At 39.6% G+C, this 24,414-nt stretch overlaps 1 protein-coding gene across 1 annotated transcript in view; it reads right to left on the bottom strand.

Moving 5' to 3' along the window:
• Positions 1–922: 922 nt before the first annotated feature.
• Positions 923–24,414, bottom strand: part of ZNF365 (zinc finger protein 365) — a 46,063-nt gene continuing 22,571 nt past the window's right edge. Inside the window, exons 3-5 of the mRNA XM_082266784.1 lie at positions 15,024–15,204; positions 2,976–3,013; positions 923–1,505 (exon numbers count right to left, since the gene is read on the bottom strand). Of these exons, the coding sequence (XP_082122910.1) occupies positions 1,253–1,505; positions 2,976–3,013; positions 15,024–15,204 (472 nt within the window). The 3' untranslated portion in view covers positions 923–1,252. The remainder of the gene's footprint in view (positions 1,506–2,975; positions 3,014–15,023; positions 15,205–24,414) is intronic.

The raw sequence follows: 24,414 nt of genomic DNA on the forward strand, positions 1-24,414 counted from the left end.
TACAAGCCATAGCTGACCTTTGACCTACAGTGTAATGTCAGCAATCACGGTCACCCCGTAAATAATGTCAAGTTTAACTGGAGGCCTTTATTAACTATAGCAAGTTGCAAAAGCCTAACTACCTGCAGCAACCAATCAGATTTTATATTTCATTTTTCTTACTGCAGTAATCATTTGTAAGCCGAAATGTTAAAGGTTGCTTCAGCCCAAAGCACACCATTGCTCTTTAAAATAGACTAGACAGTGTGATAGCTTACTAAAGAATAAACATAATTTCCATTAAAGTTTAAATTCTCAGTCTTTCATTATATATGTTTATATATAAATATCTAAAATAGCATTTTATCTTTTACAGCACTGTACAGTACTGACTATGTGCAAATCATAGAGTGTAAGCAATAAGAAATTGCATGAACATACAGTAGCAATATTCTTTCTCCAGTTTAAAAGTGAGCTCTACCCAAACTGACATTCCAGTTACAGGTTAATGCTTATGAATAGAATCACCCTCTAATATATCTTGAGAAATCTAGAGGAGAGATATACCCATCAAGGTTCCCAATTGTATCTCCTTCATCAAGGAGTGTCATTTAACCCGCTGTATTCTCTAAAAAGTAAACATTCCACAGGAAGTCGAAAGTCAACAGCTAGCATATACATGTTCAACCCACTGGCTAAAATGAGAGAAATCTGATAGATCCTTCCATCCACACTAAACAGTGTGGATGGAGGAATCTTCCCTGCTGGCCATGGTATTCCGACAGTCAGCTCCCATTCTTGTCTGAATAACTGAACAGTGACTGCATCTGATTGGATGCAATCATTCGTCGGCTGACAATTTTCCACCCAACTTCTTTGACAAAGCCGATTGAAAGAACAACTTTTGTTGAGCCAGGTGGTGTCAACAGGGCTACCCCTGGCTTGAATTTCGATTGATTCAGCAGGAATCAGCCAACATTTGAGCTATCTATGGCAGTCTTTAGGATTGTCACAGGTGGGTAAACTTGGGAACTCAGGAGAAGAGAACTTACCATACAGATTTTAGGGATACATCAATATGTGATTCAATTTGTTAGCATCCAGCCAAAACTAAGGAATCAGTTTTGAGGTGACTCACTAGTTAATGGACAATTGCAACAAAGATATGTATTGCAGTTCCCATGATATATTTACAACTCTTTCAGGAAAAAGGTACCCCCATGAATTGTGAAAGGACATCGGTTTCTGTACAAAATGTAAACAAAGTGGTACTTTAGTACTGTTTATGAACATTATTACACATGCATATCTTTTTCCCGATTTTTGATTTGTTGTGAACTTTCCTGGCAGTGCCTGAAGAGTCCACTTTCTTCTGTGGCTTCCATACTTCTCGGCAACCTTCAGAGGACTCGTGTAATAATTTCATTGGTTGGATGCCAACGCGGTTGATGTAACTGCGACCTTTCTGTGCAGACTGAGGCTTGACATCATGTATGTTATTTACCAGATTAAAACTTCCTCTGTTCCTGAAAAATGAAACATATCATTTATTATATTCCTAAATACATTACTTTTGTACAAAGTTAAATTAAAGTAGCAAAAAAAGTCCAAAGTTTATTTAAATTATGCATAGAGTAAGGAACGCTTGAAACTGCTTTTTTTTGCCATGTTTGTCCAATAGGGAAGATTTTCCCTCACTAAAGTGAATGGAAATGTCTAAAAAGCCACCAAAATAATTGCCCCGTTGGAAGATTTCCTTTCAATTCCTGTTCTAATCTGAACTTGAAATTTTGGATTTTCTTTAATTTTAGAGTAACAGTGGGCTCTGTACAAATAGAAATGGTAAATTTCCCAAGTGGGGACATAGCAACATAAATTTGCAAGCAGTGTTAACCCCTTCCCACTCTATCCACAACAGAAAATAAGGTTGGCTTTAAATGCACATTAATTACTATAAATGTACTGATTTGCAGTATTATCTTCATATGTCCACTCACTTTATTAGTTTCACCTGCAAGTTACAGCAGAACTATACTTATCTCCCCTCCAGCAATGTGATGCCCACAAGCAACACTCAGCAGTTTTTAGGGGTTTACAATCCCCCTTCATCAGGGCTGGAGAACAAAAGAACCCAAGATAGGATGTGTAAGACCCAAAGGTAAAAATGCGCATCTAGAGAGTTGCCATCTTTCTAGACACCAATTTGTACCTTTGATACATATAAATGTCCCTGTTGTTTCAGTCTACAACACTGAAAATAACTGGGATTGTGAGCACTGAAACACATTTGTTTTTAATGTGTGCATCAGATTTGGTAAATAAACTCATACTGAACTAAACTTATCAGTGTGAAGTTCTCACTTTTCCAATATGTTTCCAGGAATTCTTAAATTACTCCCCGTTAAAAGCCAGACAACCTGTCTTTTATCTACCAAAGAGATGCAACGCTCCAATAATACACATCTGGTATGGTCATGGTATTGGAGACATGTACCTAATAATATTCTATTAATAACCTTAGTTTAGTTTTTACCTTTTCTTTGGTCTCTTTAGAACAGCCTTTCTCAACCTTTTCAATACAGAGGAAACCTTGAAATAACTTTCTGGTCTCAGGGAACCCCTACTAAAAAATACTATGTCTTTAACTTATGATACATCATGATACTCAGCTGCCATCCGCCTGCTCAGCGAGGAATCGGTGGATCGATCCCCCGCTGAGAAAAAACGGAGTCCACCGACGGAGCGGCCAGTGTAAAAGGGGCCTAAGGGTACCACCTGGATACTTTTAGAGGGAAAGAGGGCTTCGGTTAATAAACAGTATTGTACTAAAGGATTACTTTACAGGAATCTATCCCAAGCACGATGATAGACACATTCTATTTTATACAAAAATAAAATAACTAAATTATTAACAAATAAATCATAATACAATATACAATAAAACAATACAGTATTAAAATAATTTAACTGTAAAAACAAAATTAAAATATACGTACAAGCACTTGTTTTTCCTGCTTGCCTGAAAATGTACAACCTGTAGGAACAAATGAAGAGTTTTCACATGCTTAAAACATTTATGCAACCTTACTAAATGCATATACAGTCCATATGGACACATAGAGGGAGATTTACTACAACTGTAGAGTGCAAAATCCGGTGGAGCTCTGAATAGAGGCCAATCAGCTTTCAGGTTTTGTCAAAGCTTAATTGAACAAGCTGAAGTTAGAAGCCGATTGGCTACTATGCATAGCTGCCCTAGAGTCTCAGTGTTCCAGTTTTAGTAAATCTCCCTCATAATAATTTTGTAGTATTATTACAAGGAGAAAAAAATGGCTACTGTAAAATGAATGTCCACTTTAGATAGGACTTGGGTTAAAAATTCTGTAAAACAAATTGTTTCGTCTTTAGATTGACATAAAATCTAAAACATACAATACTTTAGTGCAGCTTGTGCGTAGTGCTGACATTTAAAAAAGTGCCATGAATGGATATAGTCCATTGCCAGTATAGGCCAATACATAAACAAAACAAAACCAGAGAAATTTCCAGCCAAAACCTTTTAAACAGCCTGCAACTAACCAAATGATCCTGTGTAACAGTATGTGTTAAAAACAGGGGTTTAGTCTGCACACATTAGCAAAAACATGCGTAAGCTACTGAGCCCTGTCAGGGCACCCCTGTATTTTCTGTAATCCGAACTCTAAATTTTGAGAGCCTCCACAATGGAAGCACATACATTATAAAGGATTGGTAAAGGGCAGGTGAGCCTGAAGGGAGCCTACCCCTCCTTAAAAGGCACAGGGGCGCTAATAGCACTATGGCAGCAAAGGAGTCCAGTGCGTCCCCTCACCAATATATCATCAATTCAATTCAATCATCAATTATCAGTACAAACAAATGGCTGCAGCCTTCACCTATAACTTAACTTTGCAGCAAGGAGCACATGGAAGGGAAACAAATGCAAAACAAAACCTTAAAAAATTCCCAGCTCAATTTACTGACAACTTACCATTTTGCATGCATTGCCCTTCCAAGTGCTCCTTGCTGCAAAGCCTTCACAGCTAGTTTACTACTGCGCATGCACGAATCACGCTGTACTTTCTCAATAGGCCGGCTGCGGCGAGGGCTGCTCTTACGGTTGAGTTCCTCGTGGTGAACTCAGCAGGAAATGGGAGAAGATACATGTCAAAACCAGGTACCTGCTCCCCCCCCAAGGTGCCAAATGTGGCACCAGAGGGGGGGTGGGAGGGTTAGGGGGGAAGACCTTTTGGGTGGAGCTCTGCTTTAAGCCTATGGTTAAAAAAAGTCAGTCATTCTGTTTAGAAGGCAGAATTGACACCTTTTCATGTGTTATTTAATGGCCATTTATGAATAATCTAAACAATCATGCATTTCATGTGCTGCCATTGTCACCAAGAGGTCCTGTAACGTACATAATTGCATTAAAAAAGGAGACAAGGCATGCCATTGCATTGCACAGATCTAGTCACAAGTTTAAAGAACGGCTAACCCATATACACATTTTGAAGTGTTTTAGAATGCATGCATTAATACAAATAAGTAGGAAACACTTCAAAATGCATGTTGATGAATGTTGCCTGTGTATTTAAAGGTGAGCTCTGGGAAATGTACAGATTACCACTTGCAGTGGGGCATTGGCAGGGGGTTAAATGCTGATTTACATCTGGGGGACATAATAAAAATGATCTTCTTACCCAATCCTTCACACTGCTATACCAGTCCCAGCAGCCTCCTCACTCCTCTGCTTCAGCGGTCTAATGTCCTGACATCATCAAGACCAACGCAAGGTCCATAGCCCTGCACTGGACACGAAGATACCTAGGGACAGTCCCCCCCCCCCTGCTGAGAAAGGGGGAGGGAGCAGGTAAATATTTTGGTAGCGCATTTTATGTGTGTTACAACATATTTTTATTCTAATGTTAAAAAGAGAAACAGGCAAAAATAAAGTGTGTTTCAAGCCTAAAAACGTTAATAATGTGTATTGAGACTTTATACACAGTACATTCAAGCTATAAAAATACTGTATTTCCAGAACATATTGAGTATTACGCTGCAATCTTTCTACATTAATACAAGTCTTTGTGCAGCTTTGTTATAAGAGATTTAGTGAAAAAAAAGGGCGTTCAGCACTGAAAATACAAGATCTGGACTATACATTCTCAGCTGGTCAGCACGTTTGATGTTTGATATATAAGCTATTCAACTATGCGCCTAAAAATCTTAAATTTGATTTAATTAGCATATAAACAATTGAGCATAGCAAAATATTTATATACAGCGAATCTGTGGGTACAAAATAGTAATAAAAATGAGGAACCTGCACATCACCCTTGCTAGACCCTCGCTCACTACACTATTGGCCAATCAGTTTATTAAATTAATAATAACAACAACTACAACAGGGAGTTCAGGAGTTTGGTCACATCCAACTACCATAGAGCTCTAAAAAAAGGAGCCGTGTTGTGTAGCAATGTAAGGCTGAAAAGCTACACATAGGCAGCAAAGTGGGAATAAAAACTAGTGATTTTCTTAACAGAATGCCTATAATGTGGGGATAGGTTTTTTATGTATATATTTATTTGCAAATTGTTACTGTTTGATATATGTAATGTGATTATCTCCTTGGGCCATTTACAATGGTTTCCTGGTTTGTCTGTTTACATTCATGCCGGTCTCTGGGATCATGGCGGCGGCTGTGTTATTTGGCCGCTATGGTACCTGGACTGCAGTCTGATTAGAGTGTTATGCTGTTTACCTGCCTGAGCCTTTAAGAAAGCCAATTGGTTGCAATGCATCAGTCAGGCAGTGACGTCATAACGCAGGGCGGAGCTTGGACGCTATATGCAATAGGACTACAAGATATGCTTCATGTTTTCTTTGGACATGTGGGTGTTATTTTAATTTTGCAGTAAAAATTAGATGAGCAAACTCTGGCCCTGAGAATTTGATGATCGGGATATCGAATGGAGCAGAGTCCCGGTATTAATAAAGAACATTTGATCTCCTCTAGGATATTGAGGTTCTGCAGAGAAGATGAGAGGACACCCATGAGGTGGGGTGAAGGGCACTGTGGTGTGTTTTTTTTAAGGTGAAGAGCATTTAATGAGAAGAGATTTATATACTTTGTTTGGGACTGCACATTCACTGGATGGTGTATGGGATTTCTATATGAACTTCCTACTACATGAACTTTATAATTATATGGACTTTTTATGATCATTATTTACTGTATCAAAATTTTTGTATGAGTATTAATTACTAGTATGCACTAACTTACATGATTGGGAGTTACTGATGTATATTGATTTTTTTTTTTTTTTTTTTTTATTTCTCTTTATTGACATAACACAACTGTGGTTAACCAATATAACCACTAACAATTGTTGCTCAGGATCCAGTAGTAAAGGCCTAGCCACGGGACTAATAAGTCTTAGCAGGATTGTGCTCCTCCTGATGTGCCAGAACAATTGACACTAGTGGTATTAATTCCCCAGCCACTCACATATCCACTAAAACAAAATTAAATCTATCAGCAAATGTCAACTATAGACTAGGGGTCAGTGTATGATCACCATACGTTAGAAGGGTTTAGCTATCAACAGTTTGATCATCAATGGTGGATTCTGAATCTATCCACAAGTCCCATACCTTCCCAATTTTTTTAGGAAAGCCCCAGGAAAAGTAGGTTTAGCTTTATAAAGAGGAACAACTGAGTTAACTAGATGTTCCCAAATGGATAATGTAGGGGGTCTGTCTGACTTCCATTTTAGGACAATAGCTTTTCTAGCATAATATAACAAAATGCCCAATAGGGTGCGAGTGGCTCTGGCAAAAGCCAGAGTAAACTAACTCTAATAGACATACCCCGACTTTTAATATGACTGGTATTTTTGTCAAAGTGGTTACAAATTGGGTGACCGGTTGCCAGTAGGTTTGAATCAGTGGGCATTACCAGAATACATGGATAAAACCTGCAGGGTCATTGGGGCATCTCCAACAGCGGGAAGGGGTAGGGTAAATACAATGCAGCCTCTGTGGTGTAAAGTAACTATGTAGTATTTTGAATTAAATTAATCTGTCCCTGGTTGCTAGGAGATATTGAAATGGGTACTCCCATGTAGATTGATTATTTATTAATACAATATGTATTAAAGCGGAGTTCTGGCCTCAAAAACGACTTTGGGCCATCCGCTTGCCGACATTCACCTGCAAAAGAAATGGATAGTCCCGATTTTTTTTTCTTTACTTACCTTGTTTTTGAAGAAAGTATACTTACCTGCCTTCTACTTCCTCCCTCCGCGGCCGCGGCCCGTGCGGTCACTTCCTGCTTGCATTGACGTCTTGCTCCCAGGAGTCAATGCGCCTGCACTGGCCCCGCTCGTCAGTTCCGATGCAGACGCGTCATTCCCTGCTAAACAGCTTCTGGGCATGCCCAGAAGCTGTGCAGGAATGACGCGCCTGCACCGGAACTGACGAGCGGTGCCGGTGCAGGGCATTCTGGGACGAAGAGGACACAGAAGAGGATGCCCTGGCTTCAGCTGCCCACACCTGAGATGGCAGCGCTGGAAATTTTCAAGGTAAGTATTTCTTCTAAAAAGGTAAGTGCGACCTGGGACAGTTCAGAGGCTATCCATTATGAAATGTACTAGCCCTGACTGTTCCGGGGGTATTTTTATTGAAAAAAAGTTTCTGAGGCCGGAACTCCGCTTTAAATTACTTATATCGCTTAAATTTTATTATAATACAATAAGTATTGTTGATTTGATATTACAAGGTAGCACTGAACTACTTAGGTGTTATATTAAAAGGTAGTTGATCCATGTTTTTATTGCCCCCCCCCCTCAACCGCCCACCTACAAGATAACATAATGGCTGCCCAGGTCCGTACACAATGCCCTAGTAGCCAGATGCTTTGCAGTCTGACAAATTTAGCTTGGCATGTTATGCTTGGCAGGTGGTTCTTCCCAAACACCCTCCACCAAGAACAACATTTCAATGTAAAATCCCCCTTGGAATCGAAAAAAGAGGTAATCAGGAGGCTGCAATATTGCCTCCTTAACACCTGAAAACTGCTGCTCAACTGCCTCTAAAAAACCATTGCTGGCGGATCACTTTTCAGAGGAGCAGTAAAGATCACTGGCGGTGTGAATGGGACCCTAAGTACCCCAGGAAGCAAGGGGGAATTAGAGATACCGACATCACTAAAAATCTAAGACTCTGCCACTGGATCCAACACTAGAGGAAAAAAAAAAAAAAAGAAGATTTACTGGGAGCTTTACTTTTAAAATAATCACCAGTCCTCTATAAAAAAAAAAAAAAACAAAAAAAAAACAGCGAATACTATAGCATTTTTATTTCAGTGGAAATTGTAAAATAAAAATGACCAAAAACTGACCAGTAGTGTTTACAGAAATCAGCACAGAAAAGTCTATTATAGACTAAGTCCATTACAATTGTCTCTTGGAAATCCGGATAGCCACACTATCCATTTCCTAGCCAACAGTAAGGAATGGAGCTTTCATCTAGGGCATTACTCTAATCTATTTCTCAGAAATCATTGTTTGCACTGCAGATATGGATTGTAATAAATCAAAATTATAGTAGAGTAAGTACCGTATATAAGAAACATAATTCAAACACAGGTCAAGTCAACCAACAACGCAATTCACCTTTTTATTTTATATGTGATGATACTTCAGCCCAGTGCTATGTTAGTTTCCGTTCCAGTATATTTAGGTACAGAACTTTTGTCATATGAAAGTTAGGGAATATTCTTTTTTCTGTAAGTATCCATATGCTTTATATATTATCTAACCCCACTTAATGCTATCACCTTTCATAACCTTAACTGCCGGTTCACACTGTTCCGACTTGTTAGGCGACTTGGTCTCCTGACAAGTAGCGGTCCATGCTGTGCAATGGTTCCCATTCTAATAGGAGCGACTCAAGTCGCTCCGACTTAGAAAAAGGTTCCTGCACCTTTTTTTTGCAAAGTCGGAGCGACTTGCATTGACTTCCATTATCTGAAGTCGTTGCAAGCCACGCCAAAGTCACGGTGCACGGGTGACGGCATTAGTCGCCCAAAGTCGGGTCGGATCAGTGTGAACCGACACTAAAAGGTGCGGTTGCCAAATTTTCAAACAGGAGTATGGGGAAACCCTACTGACCTGCTCCTATTTGTAGCCACACCCACAAAACCAGGTTCCCTTATTTGTAGCCAACATAAATAAACATAAATAAATAAAACCTGAGCCTACTCTGCTCTGGATCAAGAGTGTGTAACACAAAGTGCAGAAATGAAAAGTGTGTAACAGGAGTGAAGAGGTCAAGTAATGGTTATAGGGTCAGGAGTAAGAAATATACACAGTGCAATAGTTTGGTGTAAGTGATATCCAGAGTGCAGGGGTCAGGAGTAAGTAACACACAGAGTTCATAGGTCAAGGGCAAGTAATGCACAGGGTACAGAGGTCAGGAGCATACAATGTACACAGTGCAGAAGTCAGGAGTAAGTAATGCATACAGTGCAGAGGTCAGGTAAAAGTGACACATATGCAGAGGTAAGGAATACATATTGCACATAGTGCAGTTGCCAAGAGTAAGTAATGCACACAGTGCAGGAGTCAGGAATAAGTAATGCACACGGTGCAGGAGTCAGGAATAAGTAATGCACACAGTGCAGAGGTCAGGGTCAGGAGTTAGTCTAGCACAGATTACAGAAGTCAAGAGAAAGTAATGCACAAAGGTCAGGAGTACGTAAGGTACAGAATGCAGACCCCAGGAATAAGTATTGCACACAGTTCAGGGGTAAAAAGTATGTAACACACAGAGTTCAGGGCTCGGGAGTTAGTTTTGTACAAAGTGCAGATGTCAGGAGTAAGAAATACACAGATTGTAGGGGTTAGGAGTAAGTAAAACACACAATGCAGGGGTCAGGAGTAAGTAATGCACACAGTGCAGGGGTCAGGAATAAGCAATGCTAGAAAGTAGTGTATTTGGTATTTATATGCAGCAACTTGACATCTATTTTTGCATACTTGTTCTAGGCCATTGGGCTAGAATTACAGCCAGCCACTAGCCCCACATTGGTTTCATGCCAGGTTTACTTTAACACATCCTCAGGAGACATTAACAAACTGAAAACGTTCTTGTGGCTTTGCGGCTCTAATTAAGTAAGGTGTGAGAGAACTCAGAAAAAGAGTGTTATTACTGAAAACAGAGCTGGGCTAACGCAGGGCTGATTCCACACAGTAAATTAAACTCACAGAGAGGAGCTCTTGTAGTAGAAGGTTTAATTTACGTAATTGGGTTAATCGAAAACTGTGAGCACTGCACAATTGGCAGAATATTTGTAAAACAAAAAGTGAATGTTTATCCTTGCTGCAGAATACCTACAGTTCCCAAAAGGCTGACTGGTAATGTGTGCCAATAGCAGTAAAAAGGCAGAAATAGCAGCTATTTTCTGCAACAGGTTATTGTTTAAAAATTAGAAAATGCTAAAATGACTGGATTGGGCACTTAACACTTTAAAGTGTTTTCTTTGTTTCATAAGCAATCCAGTATATAATACCATGGAAAAGTCAAGGCTGATTCACTAAACCAGGGGTCTCCAAACTTTGTAAACAAAAGGCCAGTTTACTTTCCTTCAGACTTTTGGGGGGCCAGACTGTGGCCAGTGTGAGTAGGAAATGCTCCGGCTTTGATGGGAGGAAACAATGCTTCGTTGTTGGTGTCAGTGGAAGGAATAGTACCACATTGTTGGTGTCAGTGGAAGGAATAGCGCCCCATTGTTGGTGTCAGTGGCAGGAATAATGTCCCATTGTTGGTGTTGGTATGAGAAATAGTGTGTCGTATCAATGGGAGAAATATTCCCCAAGGGCTAGATAAAGGCAAGCAAAGGGTTGCAGTGTGGAGACCACTGCACTAAACCAGAAATTTAAGTAAAAATACCACATTATGGCCACTAGATGGAGTTGACAATCATAGGCAATTAACCTATAAAGCATGATATGGTCGGAATGCATCATGGTTGGGCGAATACTTATGACATTCGTTCAATATATTTTTTCATAAATAGACCCCTTAAAATGCATGTCTGGGGACAATAGCAAAAGAAGCATAATAGGTTCATCTCTCTAAGACATGAACATTTCTCCATGTTTTATTCTTTAAAATTAAAAATACAAAAAGATAGAAACTTACCTGTTGCACTCCTAACTTTCTGAATGTTCTGACAGAAGTGCTTTTTCTGCCCTGAAATCCCAAGTCTCTTCGTTGACCCTGCCTAAACTAAAAGGAATTCTACCTTATCCTCTACCCCTCTCTGTCCCAATCTAAGTGCATACATTGATATAATTCCCAGCAAAATATTGCCGCTGTATTACCCCTTTGAGATCATCCACATACTGTGTTTAGAAGAAGGGCTCTTGGGGGAAGTAATACTGGGGGGTGTGCCACTTCAAGACCAGGACTATTTCTGACATTTGTTGCTTACAAGTTAAAATCAGTATTTTTTGCTAGAAAAATACATAGAACTCCCAAACACTATATATATTTCTTTAGCAGAGACCCTAGAGAATAAAATGGCGTTGTTGCAATACTTTATGTTACACTGTATTTGCGCAGCGGTCTTTCAAAATCAATTTTTTGGGAAAAAAATACACTTCAATTAATTTTTGTATAATGTGAAAGATAATGTTACGCTGAGTAAATAGATACTTAACATGTCAAGCTTTAAAATTGCGCTGACTCATGGAATAGCGACAAACTACTGTACTTAAAAAACTTCATAGGCGACACTTTAAACATTTTCACGATTACCTGTTTGGAGTTACAGAGGAGGACTTGTGCTAGAATTACAATTAAAGTTCAGTACTGCTTATAAATTACCCCACAAAAAGAGGTTATATAACCATTATCCCATTTTTTTAGTGGACCTATATGTTGGATTTAATTAAGTGATGTCATACATACTGAGCCGGATACAGTTTCTAGCTGTGTATGTTATTGTTATACTACTTTGAACCCAACAGCTCTATTTATAAAAATAAGTTTCTGTACAAATGTCTCAAGCATTCACATAGCCATCAAGAACAATTCCCATAATTTGTGTAATATGCTTGCTTCCTATAATTGGTGGTTCCATTTGGTGGTCATAATAGGGTATTTCAGGGTAACCCCACATTATGATCACAAGAGAAGGCTGATAATCCTAGGAAATAAACATATTAGTCACATTACCGATTACATATGGGGATTTTTTTGTAATGGCTGTGACACAGCAGTTTTACAGCAGTTATTTTTATTTTTTTAAACAAATAGACCCCCATAGTGTTTAAAGTGATACTAAACACACACTGTTTAATACATGGTCCCTTCTATTTCTGTGTGTGGATGATGGCACTGTAATTATTGTAATTTAAAAAAAAAAATATATATATATTATATATATATATATATATATAGTGAGGGGACTTGCTCGGTGGTGGGCGTGGATGACCCCTTGGGGGGATTCGTTACACAGGGAGATAGCCGAGAAGTGGTTGCAAACAACAGTGTAAGGTTTTATTTCTTGCAATTTTCTTCACACAAGTGCAAGCCTCAAAAACATCAAAATAAAATAAAACACAAAATAAATCCTTACCACTGTGGGCGGCTACCTTCTCACACACAGGAACCTATCTAATGAAGTCTGTCCCCAACCTACTGTTGGGCAGACTTGGCTGATCATACAGCAGACTATCAATAGTCCATTTATTATCTCTTCACATAGAGAATGTCCCTTTTCTCTTCACACAGCACATGTTCATTGGACTTTCCTTTCACATAGAAAACATCCATTGGTTTTCCTCTTCACACTCTTCACATAGAAATAGTTCATTTTCTCACCTTAAGAAGTCTTCACCCTTTTTACCCTCCTCAGCGCACATCGCTTCAGGAGGTCTTCACACTTTTTACCCTCCTCAGCGCACATCGCTCCAGGAGGTCTTCCCCATGCTCCCACAGCTTCAGGGGGCATTCATCTGACTGTCCTCCTCTCCCCAGCTCACACAGCGTCAGGAGGCAGCAATCCATATACTTCCTCTGGACAAATTATAGAGGCCTTAATTTCCTCATTCTGAACAGCTGAAGTCTGTTCAACGTCCTTAGACAGTTCTGGCTACCTCTGCAGCCGACACCCTATAGTAATTGGTGAATTTTCTAAACCAAGCAGACATGTAACTCCTGTCTGTGACATCATCGCCAGATTTACCTGACTTCCTGTCACAATATATATGAACCAAGCAGACATGTAACTCCTGTCTGTGACATCATCCCCAGATTTACCTGACTTCCTGTCACTATATATATATATATATATATATATATATATATATATATATATATATATATATATATATATATATATATATTATATTATATATATTGAAACTACCTTTTTCCTAATCGATATACAGCTTTGACATGACCAAGATCTTTCCCAGCCTGTCTGCAGGGAATTATAAGCAGGAGGAGCTTCTAGTCCACTGCTGCTGGTTACATGTTCAAAATAAAAAAACAAACAAACAGTCTTTGGAATACAGAGTAAAAATAAATAAAAATCAATAATCTGTTATAAACTGTCATACAAATATATATTCGAAATAAAATCTTGAATCATTTTGGCAATAATATGGTGTGAAAAATAACAGTGCAAAATGATATAAACTGTTAGCTGCGCACATATATCATCAAAAACAGTGACATGTGAATAAGTGATCAATCAAATACGTGAACAATAAAATTCAAAAACACTGCCACCAAAAATATATTTGTATATAAATATGAAAAATAAAAATAGTCCAAAAAAGTTCATGAACTAAACTGAAAATCCATAGTGATAAGCATAGATAGTCCGGTGAGTTTCCAGTGACTTCAAGATAAAAAGAAACACCAAAAAAAAAGGTCCACCACCTCTGTGTTCCACACCCCTTTGCCAAGTCACTCACCCCCACTTAATGCCCTCCACTCTCATGGAATGGGCAAAAGACACTTGGATGTTCCACCTTAGATCAAGAGTACACTGGCTGGTAGATCACTGATGCCTAGATAGCCTTTCTTCCGCTCATAGCATGAAAAGAAAGAGAAAAGATACCACTAGTGCAATAACGTTTTAAAGACCTTTTAATGAAAAGTTAAATATGGAGGAGCAGCATTCTTACCCTAGGCAGCTCTCCTGGTTTGAAATACAAACACTTCCCCCTCTGAAAAACAATTGGATAATATTTTTGATTCACTGACCTTGTTTTTTTTTAAAGAAAATATACTTCCCTTCCTTCCTCCCTCTGCGGACAGGGCCGCCAACATCACTTCCTCCTTGCATTGACTCCTGGTAGATGAGCGTCATCGATCCCAGGAATCTATGCGCCTGCACCGGCCCTGCTTGTCACTTCCTCCTTGCATTGACTCCTGGGAGATGAACGTCATCGCTCCCAGGAGTCAATGCGCCTGCACCGGCCCTGCTCGTCACTTCCGATGCAGGCGCGTCATTCCCTGCTGAACAGCTTCTGGGCATGCCAGAAAAATCCAGGCCCGAAAAACATTTTTTCGCAATTAATTGCCGGCAATGTTTGTTTATTCCTATTCAGCTGTCAGCAAGGAACCCTGCTGACAGTCAATGGGTCATCCGTTGTTAAGGATGCGGCGGCTAGCTTCCCGGCCCACTGCTTAACAAACAGCTAATGTTAAAGACGCTGATGGCTGTTGGCTCCAAAAATTCACATCTGAACTGCATCAAAATTGCAGCTGAAAACAGAGGAAATTTTCACCGTAGCAGTATGCAGAACTTTTTATTGAAATCTAAAGTGTGTATTCAGTCTGTCACATCTTTAGGTGCCCAGCACTTGTGAGTTCTCCAGTACGTTAAAGTAAAGAAGCAGCATATCCACTGACTTTTTTTTAAGAAGCAAAAAGCAGCAGATTGTGCCCACGGTATGTCTATTTGCTACACATACATCTTATAAGAGAATCTCTACACAATGTCTTACCACAGCATCTCCTGCGCTGGCTTGACTGTTTTTGATCTGTCGGTTCTGATAAAATTCCAGCTGCTTTTCTGCAAGTTCCACTCGTTGTAGCAAGTTCTCAATAAACTGCTGGAGTCTCCTTTTCCCTCGTAATTCCTTCTCAGCAGCTGCCTCCAGAAAGTGATTGATAGACACAACTTCTCTAAAGTAAAGAAGACAGAATAATGTTCTACTACAACTGCTGCATTAAACAGACAGAATTAAAAAACATATAATATAGAGTATTACATGCAAAAGTCCCAACAAACATATTGTTCACAGTGAAAGCTGAAACCACCACCCACCGACGCCCAATGTGTATTCCCTTTTCCAGAGTGCTCAAAGGACCAGCAACCATTTCCTTGTGAAATCACCACTCACCATATCAAAGGGTTGCCATTACAACAGCATAAACACCTGTGACACGTCAAATCTCTCTGGAGTGCGTGCAATGATCTCCAATAATCTGTTTTCAATGGCACCTTCAGATGGACCCAAACTACGGCACATAAAGCTCACCACCAGCCAGAAATAATTCCCAATAGTGCAGTATTTTATCAAAATGTTGGTAAAAACCCAAAAACGTACATAATCAGATAAAAGACCTCACATTAGAAGCCGCTGCCGACCTGGAATCGTGCAGAAGCATGACGTCAGAACCAGAAACTCCACCCAATGCGTTTCATCAAGACATTATCAAGGGGTCCTCAAGTGATGTCCAACATCTTGAAGTAGCCTTGCCTGGTCCACCTTATCACAGGCGCACAATAATGCGACTTCATTGCCGAGGCTGGAAATGATCATTCGGCCATATTTGTGAAGACCAGAAGAAAAATCCTGTGGTAATACACCCAGGAATATCAAAGGATTTTACAAAGAAAAAAGTAAAAAAAAAAATATATAAAAAAAATAAAACAGCTCAATGATCATATTCCAAGATGGTGTTTTTCCCGAGGATTTTCCTCCAAAAAGAGGAAACACAGCTCCTAGATTGTAAAAACCTTGCAGCTAGCTGAAAAATACACTTGAGAACATGTGTTGCTAAATGTTCATAAATGTTATTTAAATGTGTTACAAAGGTTGTCACAGCTGATATTATGTGTGCGCATTATACATCAAAATGACTATTTGACATTGGGAAGTGAGTAAACCCTATGTGCACTAGATGTGAGAGAGATAATAGAGATCTCCATCACACGCTCTGGAATGTCCAAAGTTTGTGTGGTCCTGGGACAGAGTTGTCAGCACGCTTAATACAGCATTTCAAACAGAATGTCCCACAATTAATTGTATGTGCAACTGTTTGAATCCACCCAGGACCTCTTGTCATACATGTGATGTGTTTAAATCATAAGCCTTAGGAAGAGGTCCTGCATGGCCTTGTAACCTGCACTTATTGGGATGTAATCACATCAATAAATGTTTGGCCTACAGATTATGGATATGTAGTATGCCCCCTGTAACTCCAACCAGAACACTAACCTAACCCCTTTTTTGCACGCTCAACTCCCTGCCAAAGACCAACCCTGCCTGCCCAAATAATGTAGGGCACCAAGATCTACTGTTCACTAAAGAGGTATGATCTTTGTTCTATCACTATTTTAGAGAGAAGAAACTCCCTTTAAAATATGTGCTGTCGTGAACAAAAATAATGTGTCATGCATCCATATTTTCCTTAAAACATCAGCAATGTTGTTATCCTAAATGTGCTTTATTTGTAAAGAGTCAGTCCTCTGTAGAATTTTATTTTATGTTATACAATTGCCTTGCAGTATATTGCAGATTCCAATGTTCCCCCAATAAATAGTGTTAAGTCTAACAAAAGTATGCTTTAAGAGCTTTAAAAGATTTACAGTGACTCATATCACAGAAATTGCAGTATTAATGTTATGTAAGTGAAATATAATAGACATCTCAGAAAGAACACAGTGCATTGCAGTATTTATTTTATTCTTCATCTTCTGTATGCCATAGCGCTTACAGTGGAAAAGATTTATCTTGGCAGATGAAATTCTCATATATTCTATTTTCTCTAACTCCAGCGTTCTTTTCCAGGAAAGTATAAAATCATGATTATCACAGCAGATCTATTGCTTTTGGTTTTTAATACAGGATTAAGCCAGATATACTATGTCAGCATGTGTTTTTATTCCCATAACCTGATTCATCTAGCCATGAGATGTGATATTACAATGGAAAAGTGGTACATCAAATTATATTTTTGTGATCATTTGGTTTAATTCATCAACAAGTGAAAAGTTGGAAGTGCTTTAATGGCTTGCTTTTTGCACTGTAAATGCAATACTTGATCAACTAAGACTTTTTTATGGTTGAAAACACAAAATGTTGGCATTAAATCTGATCTAAATCCAAGAACAAACACTAATTATATTGCAGCTTACCAGTCCTGCGTTCGTTTGTTGCATGTATTCTTTTTCAGGCTTTTCCCATTTATTGTCACCATTTAAACTTGCCAATACCAGACTTCCTAGATTCCTGTAGGGCCATCAGGTATTTTTTGCCATGTACTAAACAGCTATAACAAAGCTCTTTCAGTGGTATAAACTACGGTTCAAAAGTTTGGGGTCACTTAGAAATGTCCTTTGTTTTGAAAGAAAAGCACTGTTTTTTCAATGAAGATAACATTAAATTAATCAGAAATACAGTCTAGACATTGTTAATGTGTTAAACGACTATTCTAGCTGGAAACAGCTGATTTTAATGGAATATCTACCCATTTCCAGCAACCATCACTCCTGTGTTCTAATGGTGCATTGTGTTAGCGAATCATTTTAAAAGGCTAATTGATGATTACAAAACCCTTGTGTAATTATGTTAGCACAGCTGAAAACTGTTGTGCTGATTAGAGAAGCTATAAAACTGGCCTTCCTTTGAGCTAGTTGAGTATCTGAAGCATCAACAGTTTCTATAGTTTTAGAAATAGATGCCTCACAGGTCCTCAACTGACAGCTTCATTAAATGGTACCCGTAAAACGCCAGTCTCAACGTCCACAGTGAAGAGGCAACTCCGGGATGCTGGCCTTCTAGGCAGAGTGGCAAAGAAAAAAACATTTCTGAGACTGGCCAATTAAAGAAAAAGATTAAGATGGGCAAAAGAACACAGAAATTGGTCAGAGGAAGATTGGAAAAAAAGTGTTATGGACAGACAAATCTAAGTTTGAGGTGTTTGGATCACACACAAGAACATTTGTAAGATGCAGAACAAGTGAACAGATGCTGGAGGAGTGCCTGACGCCATCTGTCAAGCATAGTGGAGGTAATGTGATGGTCTGGGGCTGCTTTGGTGCTGGTAAAGTGTTAGATTTGTACAAGGTAAAAGAGATTTTGAATAAGGAAGGCTATCAATCCATTTTGCAACGCCATGCCATACCCTGTGGACAGCGCTTGATTGGAGCCAATTTCCTCCTAAAACAGGACATTAACCCAAAGCACACCTCCAAACTATGCAAGAACTATTTAGGGAAGAAGCAGTCAGCTGGTATTCTGTCTGCAATGGAGTGGCCAGCGCAGTCACCAGATCTCAACCCTATTGAGCCGTTGTGGGAGCAGCTTGACCGTATGGTACGTAAGAAGTGCCCATCAAGCCAATCAAACTTGTGGGAGGTGCTTCAGGAAGCGTAGGGTGAAATTTCTTCAGATTACCTCAACAAATTGAAAGCTAGAATGCCAAAGGTCTGCAAAGCTGTAATTGCTGCAAATGGCGAATTCTTTGATGAAAGCAAAGTTTGAAGGACAAAATTATTATTTCAAATAAAAATCATTATTTCTAACCTCATCAATGTCTTGACAATATTTTCTATTCATTTTGCAACTCATTTGACGAATAAAAGTGTGAGTTTTCATGGAAAACATGAAATTGTCTGAGTGACCCCAAACTTTTGAACGGTATTGTATTTAACTGACAATAAGAGCAAATAAGAAAAAATCCTTGTGAGGGTTTGCATACTCTTTCAAGAAGGCCTAAAGTGAAAGAATTGACCCGATTTTCAGGTTTTACCCTTAATGCAGAGAATGCACGTTGGAAGGCAACATATGCTAATATCAGAAATTTATAGATCTTTACTGTCAGGTTATCAAGGAGCCATCTGGCCTGCTGGAGACAAAGCATTAAGATAAAAAAACCTTTAGGCCCCTTTCATACTGGTGGAGTCTGCCAGTGGATTTGCCTGCTCAGTAGGGGATATCTTCGCTGATCCACGCTGACCAGGTGGCTGAAAGATCAGCCCCCGCTTCGCTGATGCAGAGCGGAGACGGACATAGCCCGCTGTTCTCTATGGGGTGGCTGGATGGAAAACGTACCACCTGTCCTTTTCTATCCAACTGTCATCCGATCTTATCCTTCGGACAGATGGGGAACAGATCCCCATTTTTCTGTTTTTGGCAGACAGGATCAGATCTGATGTCGGTGGGTGTCAGCGGACACATGCCGCCCCATAGAGAGCAATGGAAGGTTCGATCGAGTCCGCATTAAAAACTGACAGGCAGTGTAAAAGGGGCCTTAGACTTTAGAACCACTTTAAAGCTGAGCTCTGGGGATTGAAAAAAGTCCTTGCAAAGGTAAATGCTCATTTTTGCCTAAGATACCAGTAAAACACATTCACTTACATTCTTCCTTGCTCCTGAAGGTGCTTTCATCCATGCAGCCACTCCGGATGGTGGTTGCAGCTTTGACTTTATCATGCACGATGCAGGACCAGGAGCCCTGCATTTTAAGTGAAGATGAACTGGAGAGAAGAGGCAAGTGCTGACTTCTAGGAAGCTAGGAAAATTGCTTTTAAGGCTAGGTTCACACTTATGCAGTGCGGGAAATGCCACGATCCGTGCGTGTTCCCACACCGTATAATCTCATTGCCCTTGCGATCTGTTGCCTGTGTCAATACAAAGTTAATGAGACCTAAAAACGAAGGTCGCAAACACAGTGCGTTTGCCTGCTTCGGATCGCATAGTGCAAAACGACCATGCAATCTGGTTCAGTGTGGCTCCAAAAAAGAGACATGCACTTCAAATAAAAATGAACGAACTCAAATTGCACCGCACCAAATGGCATGTGAATTGACACATGTGAATTACACATGTCCTTTGGATCTTCTATTTTTGCACTCATGGAAATGCCTAATGTGACATGGTATTTTGTTTTACATAAATAAAGATTATATAAAAAAGAAGCAGCCAAACCAACATGTGCAATAACTGGCAAAACAACCACCATACATTCATTCTGTTACTTTGGCAGCCCTTCATTATAATTAACATACAAAAAAAAAAACAAAAAAAACATATGTGGGGTACTGCAACATAATGGAATGGAAAAGTGTAAAAGAGCCCTCACATTAAATTACTTGACTGCTTTAAAGTAACTATAATGGTTTTGGTTTAGCTGGTAATCATAAAATTGTGTTTAACCACTTGCTGACCAGTCGCCGTGTATATAATGAGGCAAAGTGGCGCTATTGCGCCAAACAAGGTACCTGTACGTCTTTTCGTTCAATAGCCAAGAGATTGCGCCATCGCTCCATCGGAGGCGTGATCGCACCCTGATTGGCTAGCGGGGATGTCAATCAAGGGGTCTGGCGGACCCAATGTCTGCCTTGCCATCCGCGATCATCCCCGGGAGAGGCAGAACGGTGAACTGCCTATGTAAACAAGGCAGATCGCCATTCTGCAAGGGGGCAAGATAGAGATCTTGTGTTCCAGCTAACCAGGAACCTGGATCTCTGTCTTCCCCCAAAACAGTGCAACCCCCCACAGTTAGTAAGCACCCCCTAGGGACACACAGCCCTTTGATCGCCCCCTGATGTTAACCCCTGAAGGGTTAATGGCGTTTTCATGCTGTATATTCTTCTTCTATATTCCTGCAATTATGCCTGGATTTATAGTCATAACATCTTGTTTGTTTGGCGGTGTCTGACTCTGCAGAAATATTTGCACATAAGAGCATCTTGATTGGTAAATTTGTTATGGGAACAGTTTAAATCTGTGTGGTATGCCAAAAAGTACCATGTGATCATGAGTCATATTGAAACCAAGCCCCTTACTGCAAAATACATTTTTCTGTTGTTCTAACTGTATATATGCTCGGGACATTTCCTGAAATAAATGTACATGCTTTGATTCTACCCTCGTGTGTGTGTCTCTGCGTGTTCCCGAATATTCGTAGAGAGTCCATCTAGTCGACCAGTTAAAAAGTTCCTTACAACCCCTTCCTTGTCAGTGTCATTAGTACAGTAACAGTGCATTTTTTTTACCTAAATTAATGAAAAAAAATAGAATTTTTAATTTTTTTATTGGCTGTGTTTTAGAACAGAAAGTAAAAAATATTGTTTGTTTGTTTTTTTAAATTGTCACTCTTTTTTGTTTATAGCGCAAAAAATAAAGACCGCAGAGGTGATCAAATACCACCAAAAGAAAGCTCTATTTGTTGAAAAAAGGGACAAAAATGTTTGTTTGGGTCCAGCAACGTATGACTGCGTAATTGTCAGTTAAAGTAACACAGTGCTATATCGCAAAAAAAATGGCCTGGTCATTAAGGGGGTAAAACCTTCCGGTCCAGAAATGGTTAAGTAGTTAAAATGAAATCACATGCCTAAAATAAAAAGAAAAATTGGACACAATAGTGATATAGCATCGGGCATATGAAACTATAGCGCCTAGTGGGGAGACACAATATCTAACACACCTGGAAGTCTCTGAAGGCAGTGGCACCTCTAGCACGGTACTGTAAATCTTAAAGTAGGATTGAATCAAAAACTAAAAATTTTATATATTGCAGCTTACCAATCAACCGATGGGATGGCTGCATTTGTTTCACCTGGTGACCTGGCCAGTATCACACTTCCTGTATTAGTGCCCCCACTCTAGATGAAGGAGCACAGGTGACACCTTTAGACAGCAGAATTGCTAATCTGGGGGGAGGGGAGTGTTAGATGTACTAGCAGATTTAAACACACTAATAAATTGAAGCCAAACACCAGCTCACACTTTATAAGCAGTTACAGCAAACCGTTTTTTTTTTTTTTTTCTTTTGTGATAAAGGTTTTACATAAAAAAAATAAAAGCGGAGCATTTTTAGCACCCCTAAGTGCCCCAATATCTCTCAGCCCTGTAACTGACAGAAATAATCTGAAAGAGCTTGTTCTTTTATATCAGATCAGATATAAATAGAAGAAAGCCTAAGAAACCAAACTGATGCAGCCATTACAACTACAGTAAGCTGCAATATAATAAATGATTGCTTTAAAGACTAACTCTAACTTTGCTATTACATTGTATTTTAAATAGTCAATCTGGATATTTGTCCGCTGTCAGTGCAGTACAAACTTTATGTTCAGCTATACAGTTTACTGTGCTGTGTACCAGCAGTGATATGGGGACTTCCTGTCCTGCTTCATTCACAGGATGCCTTGTATTTTCTGAATGAATCACCTGCCTCTCCACCTCAGCCAATCAAAGCATGCCTTCAGATGTCCCCATACTGCTGTTTATTACATGTGCTTCATACAGCACAGACAGCGGACACATTTCTTAGACTGGATTCACATCTGAGCGTAGCGTCTTTACGCGTTTTTACAGCATTTTTTTGTGCATATTTATGCGTGACTTGCATGTTTTTTACAGCATTTTTGAACTTTGGCGGGTTTTTTTTATTAGCCAATAGAGAAAACTATCATCTATTGCAACACTGGTTGCTAGGTATTTCAGCTTTTTTTTAGCCTTTCCATTTGATTTGATTTCTTTAAACGGTAAGGGGTTAGAATTAAGGTTAGGTTAGGGTTAGGATTCTTTATTTTATTTATTTTTGTTAGGGTTAGGGTGTTAATAACAAGAGAAGGGCGCACTGTGCACCAGTGGAGCAGGGCGAAGTGTGGTGGGCGGTACAGACTGACTATATAACATATCACAAATGTAATGGTGGGTCAGTAGCATGTTTTAGCTCTAAGGAAGAGAGTCCTCCCTTCAAAACACATCAGCCAGCTATATGCAGATACCATCACGTCTTCCAGCACTGTAGTGTACTGTAACATCCTGGTTGTCTTGGAGGTGATTGGGTCCAATATCTTTACATGCGTGCAACTATCATATGTTTGTGAGTATATTGTATGTTGCTTTTTCCGGTTTCAATAAATCTTTCTAGTGGTAATGCACAAGGACGTGCGCCCTTCGCTAGTTTTTCAGTGCATTTGGATACCCTTGGTCCTGAGGGGGCGGCAAAACCTTAGATGGTGTCAACAAAGACCCCACACCTTCTTGCATACCACTCGAGCACAGGAGAAATATTGTTTATAGGGTGTTAATACTACTGCTGCTACTACTACTACTACTACTACTACTACTACTAATAATAATAATAATAATAATAATAATAATAATAAATTAAAATCTCCAGAACTTTTTTGAGCTTCAGGCATTCGGCTTCAGGCGACTTGGAGTGGAGAGGTCAACCATCTCCATAGAGAATGGATTTTTTTCTCCTTCGGCATTCTTGAGCTTCAGGTGTGAATGGATGGGGCCTCAGTGGGGAAAATAGCTCTTTTGGGTCAGCTTGACTCAAACAAACTATCTAAAAAAAATAGCAAAGCTGGAGCGAGGCTTTAGGCTTCTTCTTTTAGAGGCTGCTACTGATTTAATTTTTTTGTACACAGTGAAATAGTGAAATGTCACTTCAAAGCCAAAATCCAAACAAAATTTTTTATTTCTATTTTTATAGAGCAGGAAGAAAAAAAAAGTACATTTGTAGAACTGAACTGTGAGAAAGGGTTATAATGTTTTGTACTTCCTGTCCCAGTGGCAACAGCTTCCCACTTTTCTTACAATCACTAATTTCAAGTATAGCTGCAAGGAAATATTTTCAAAATCTTTTAACACAATAATATATTAATTAAGAGTTATTGCCCAAATGTAGCTTTCTGCAAAGCTAAAAGCTGAACTTCAGGCAGCTAAAAACTGCACAAAAAATGCATCCCTGTGGGGGATGTGGCCAACGAGCAGAGGAGGTGGCCGCATAATAGCACAGCTCTCCAGCAACACGGCTCACCAGAGCGATTTCAATATAGGCAGAGCCTCGTTTCTTGCCCCAACAGATCTATGGAGCATTGGGCACATCAGAGGATGCCAGCGCTGAAGAAAAGAGGAAAGAGCAAACCAGGGAGAATGATAGATTTCTTCTCCTAGCCGCGGCATAAGGAAGACCAAGATGGCGCCAGCGGCTCCCGCAGCATGACACACGGCCATCCTGTAGAGCACAACATGGCTCACAGGAACTCGCCTGCATGTGCCCACAACTCAGGACACAAGCAAGGAACTAATCACCAGACTCCCTCAGCCACATCCAGCCCTGAAAAGTCCAAACAAAAGT

This window comes from Pelophylax lessonae, assembly GCF_965119305.1.
Source record: "Pelophylax lessonae genome assembly, chromosome: 9".
In the NCBI taxonomy this organism is placed as follows: Eukaryota; Metazoa; Chordata; class Amphibia; order Anura; family Ranidae; genus Pelophylax; species Pelophylax lessonae.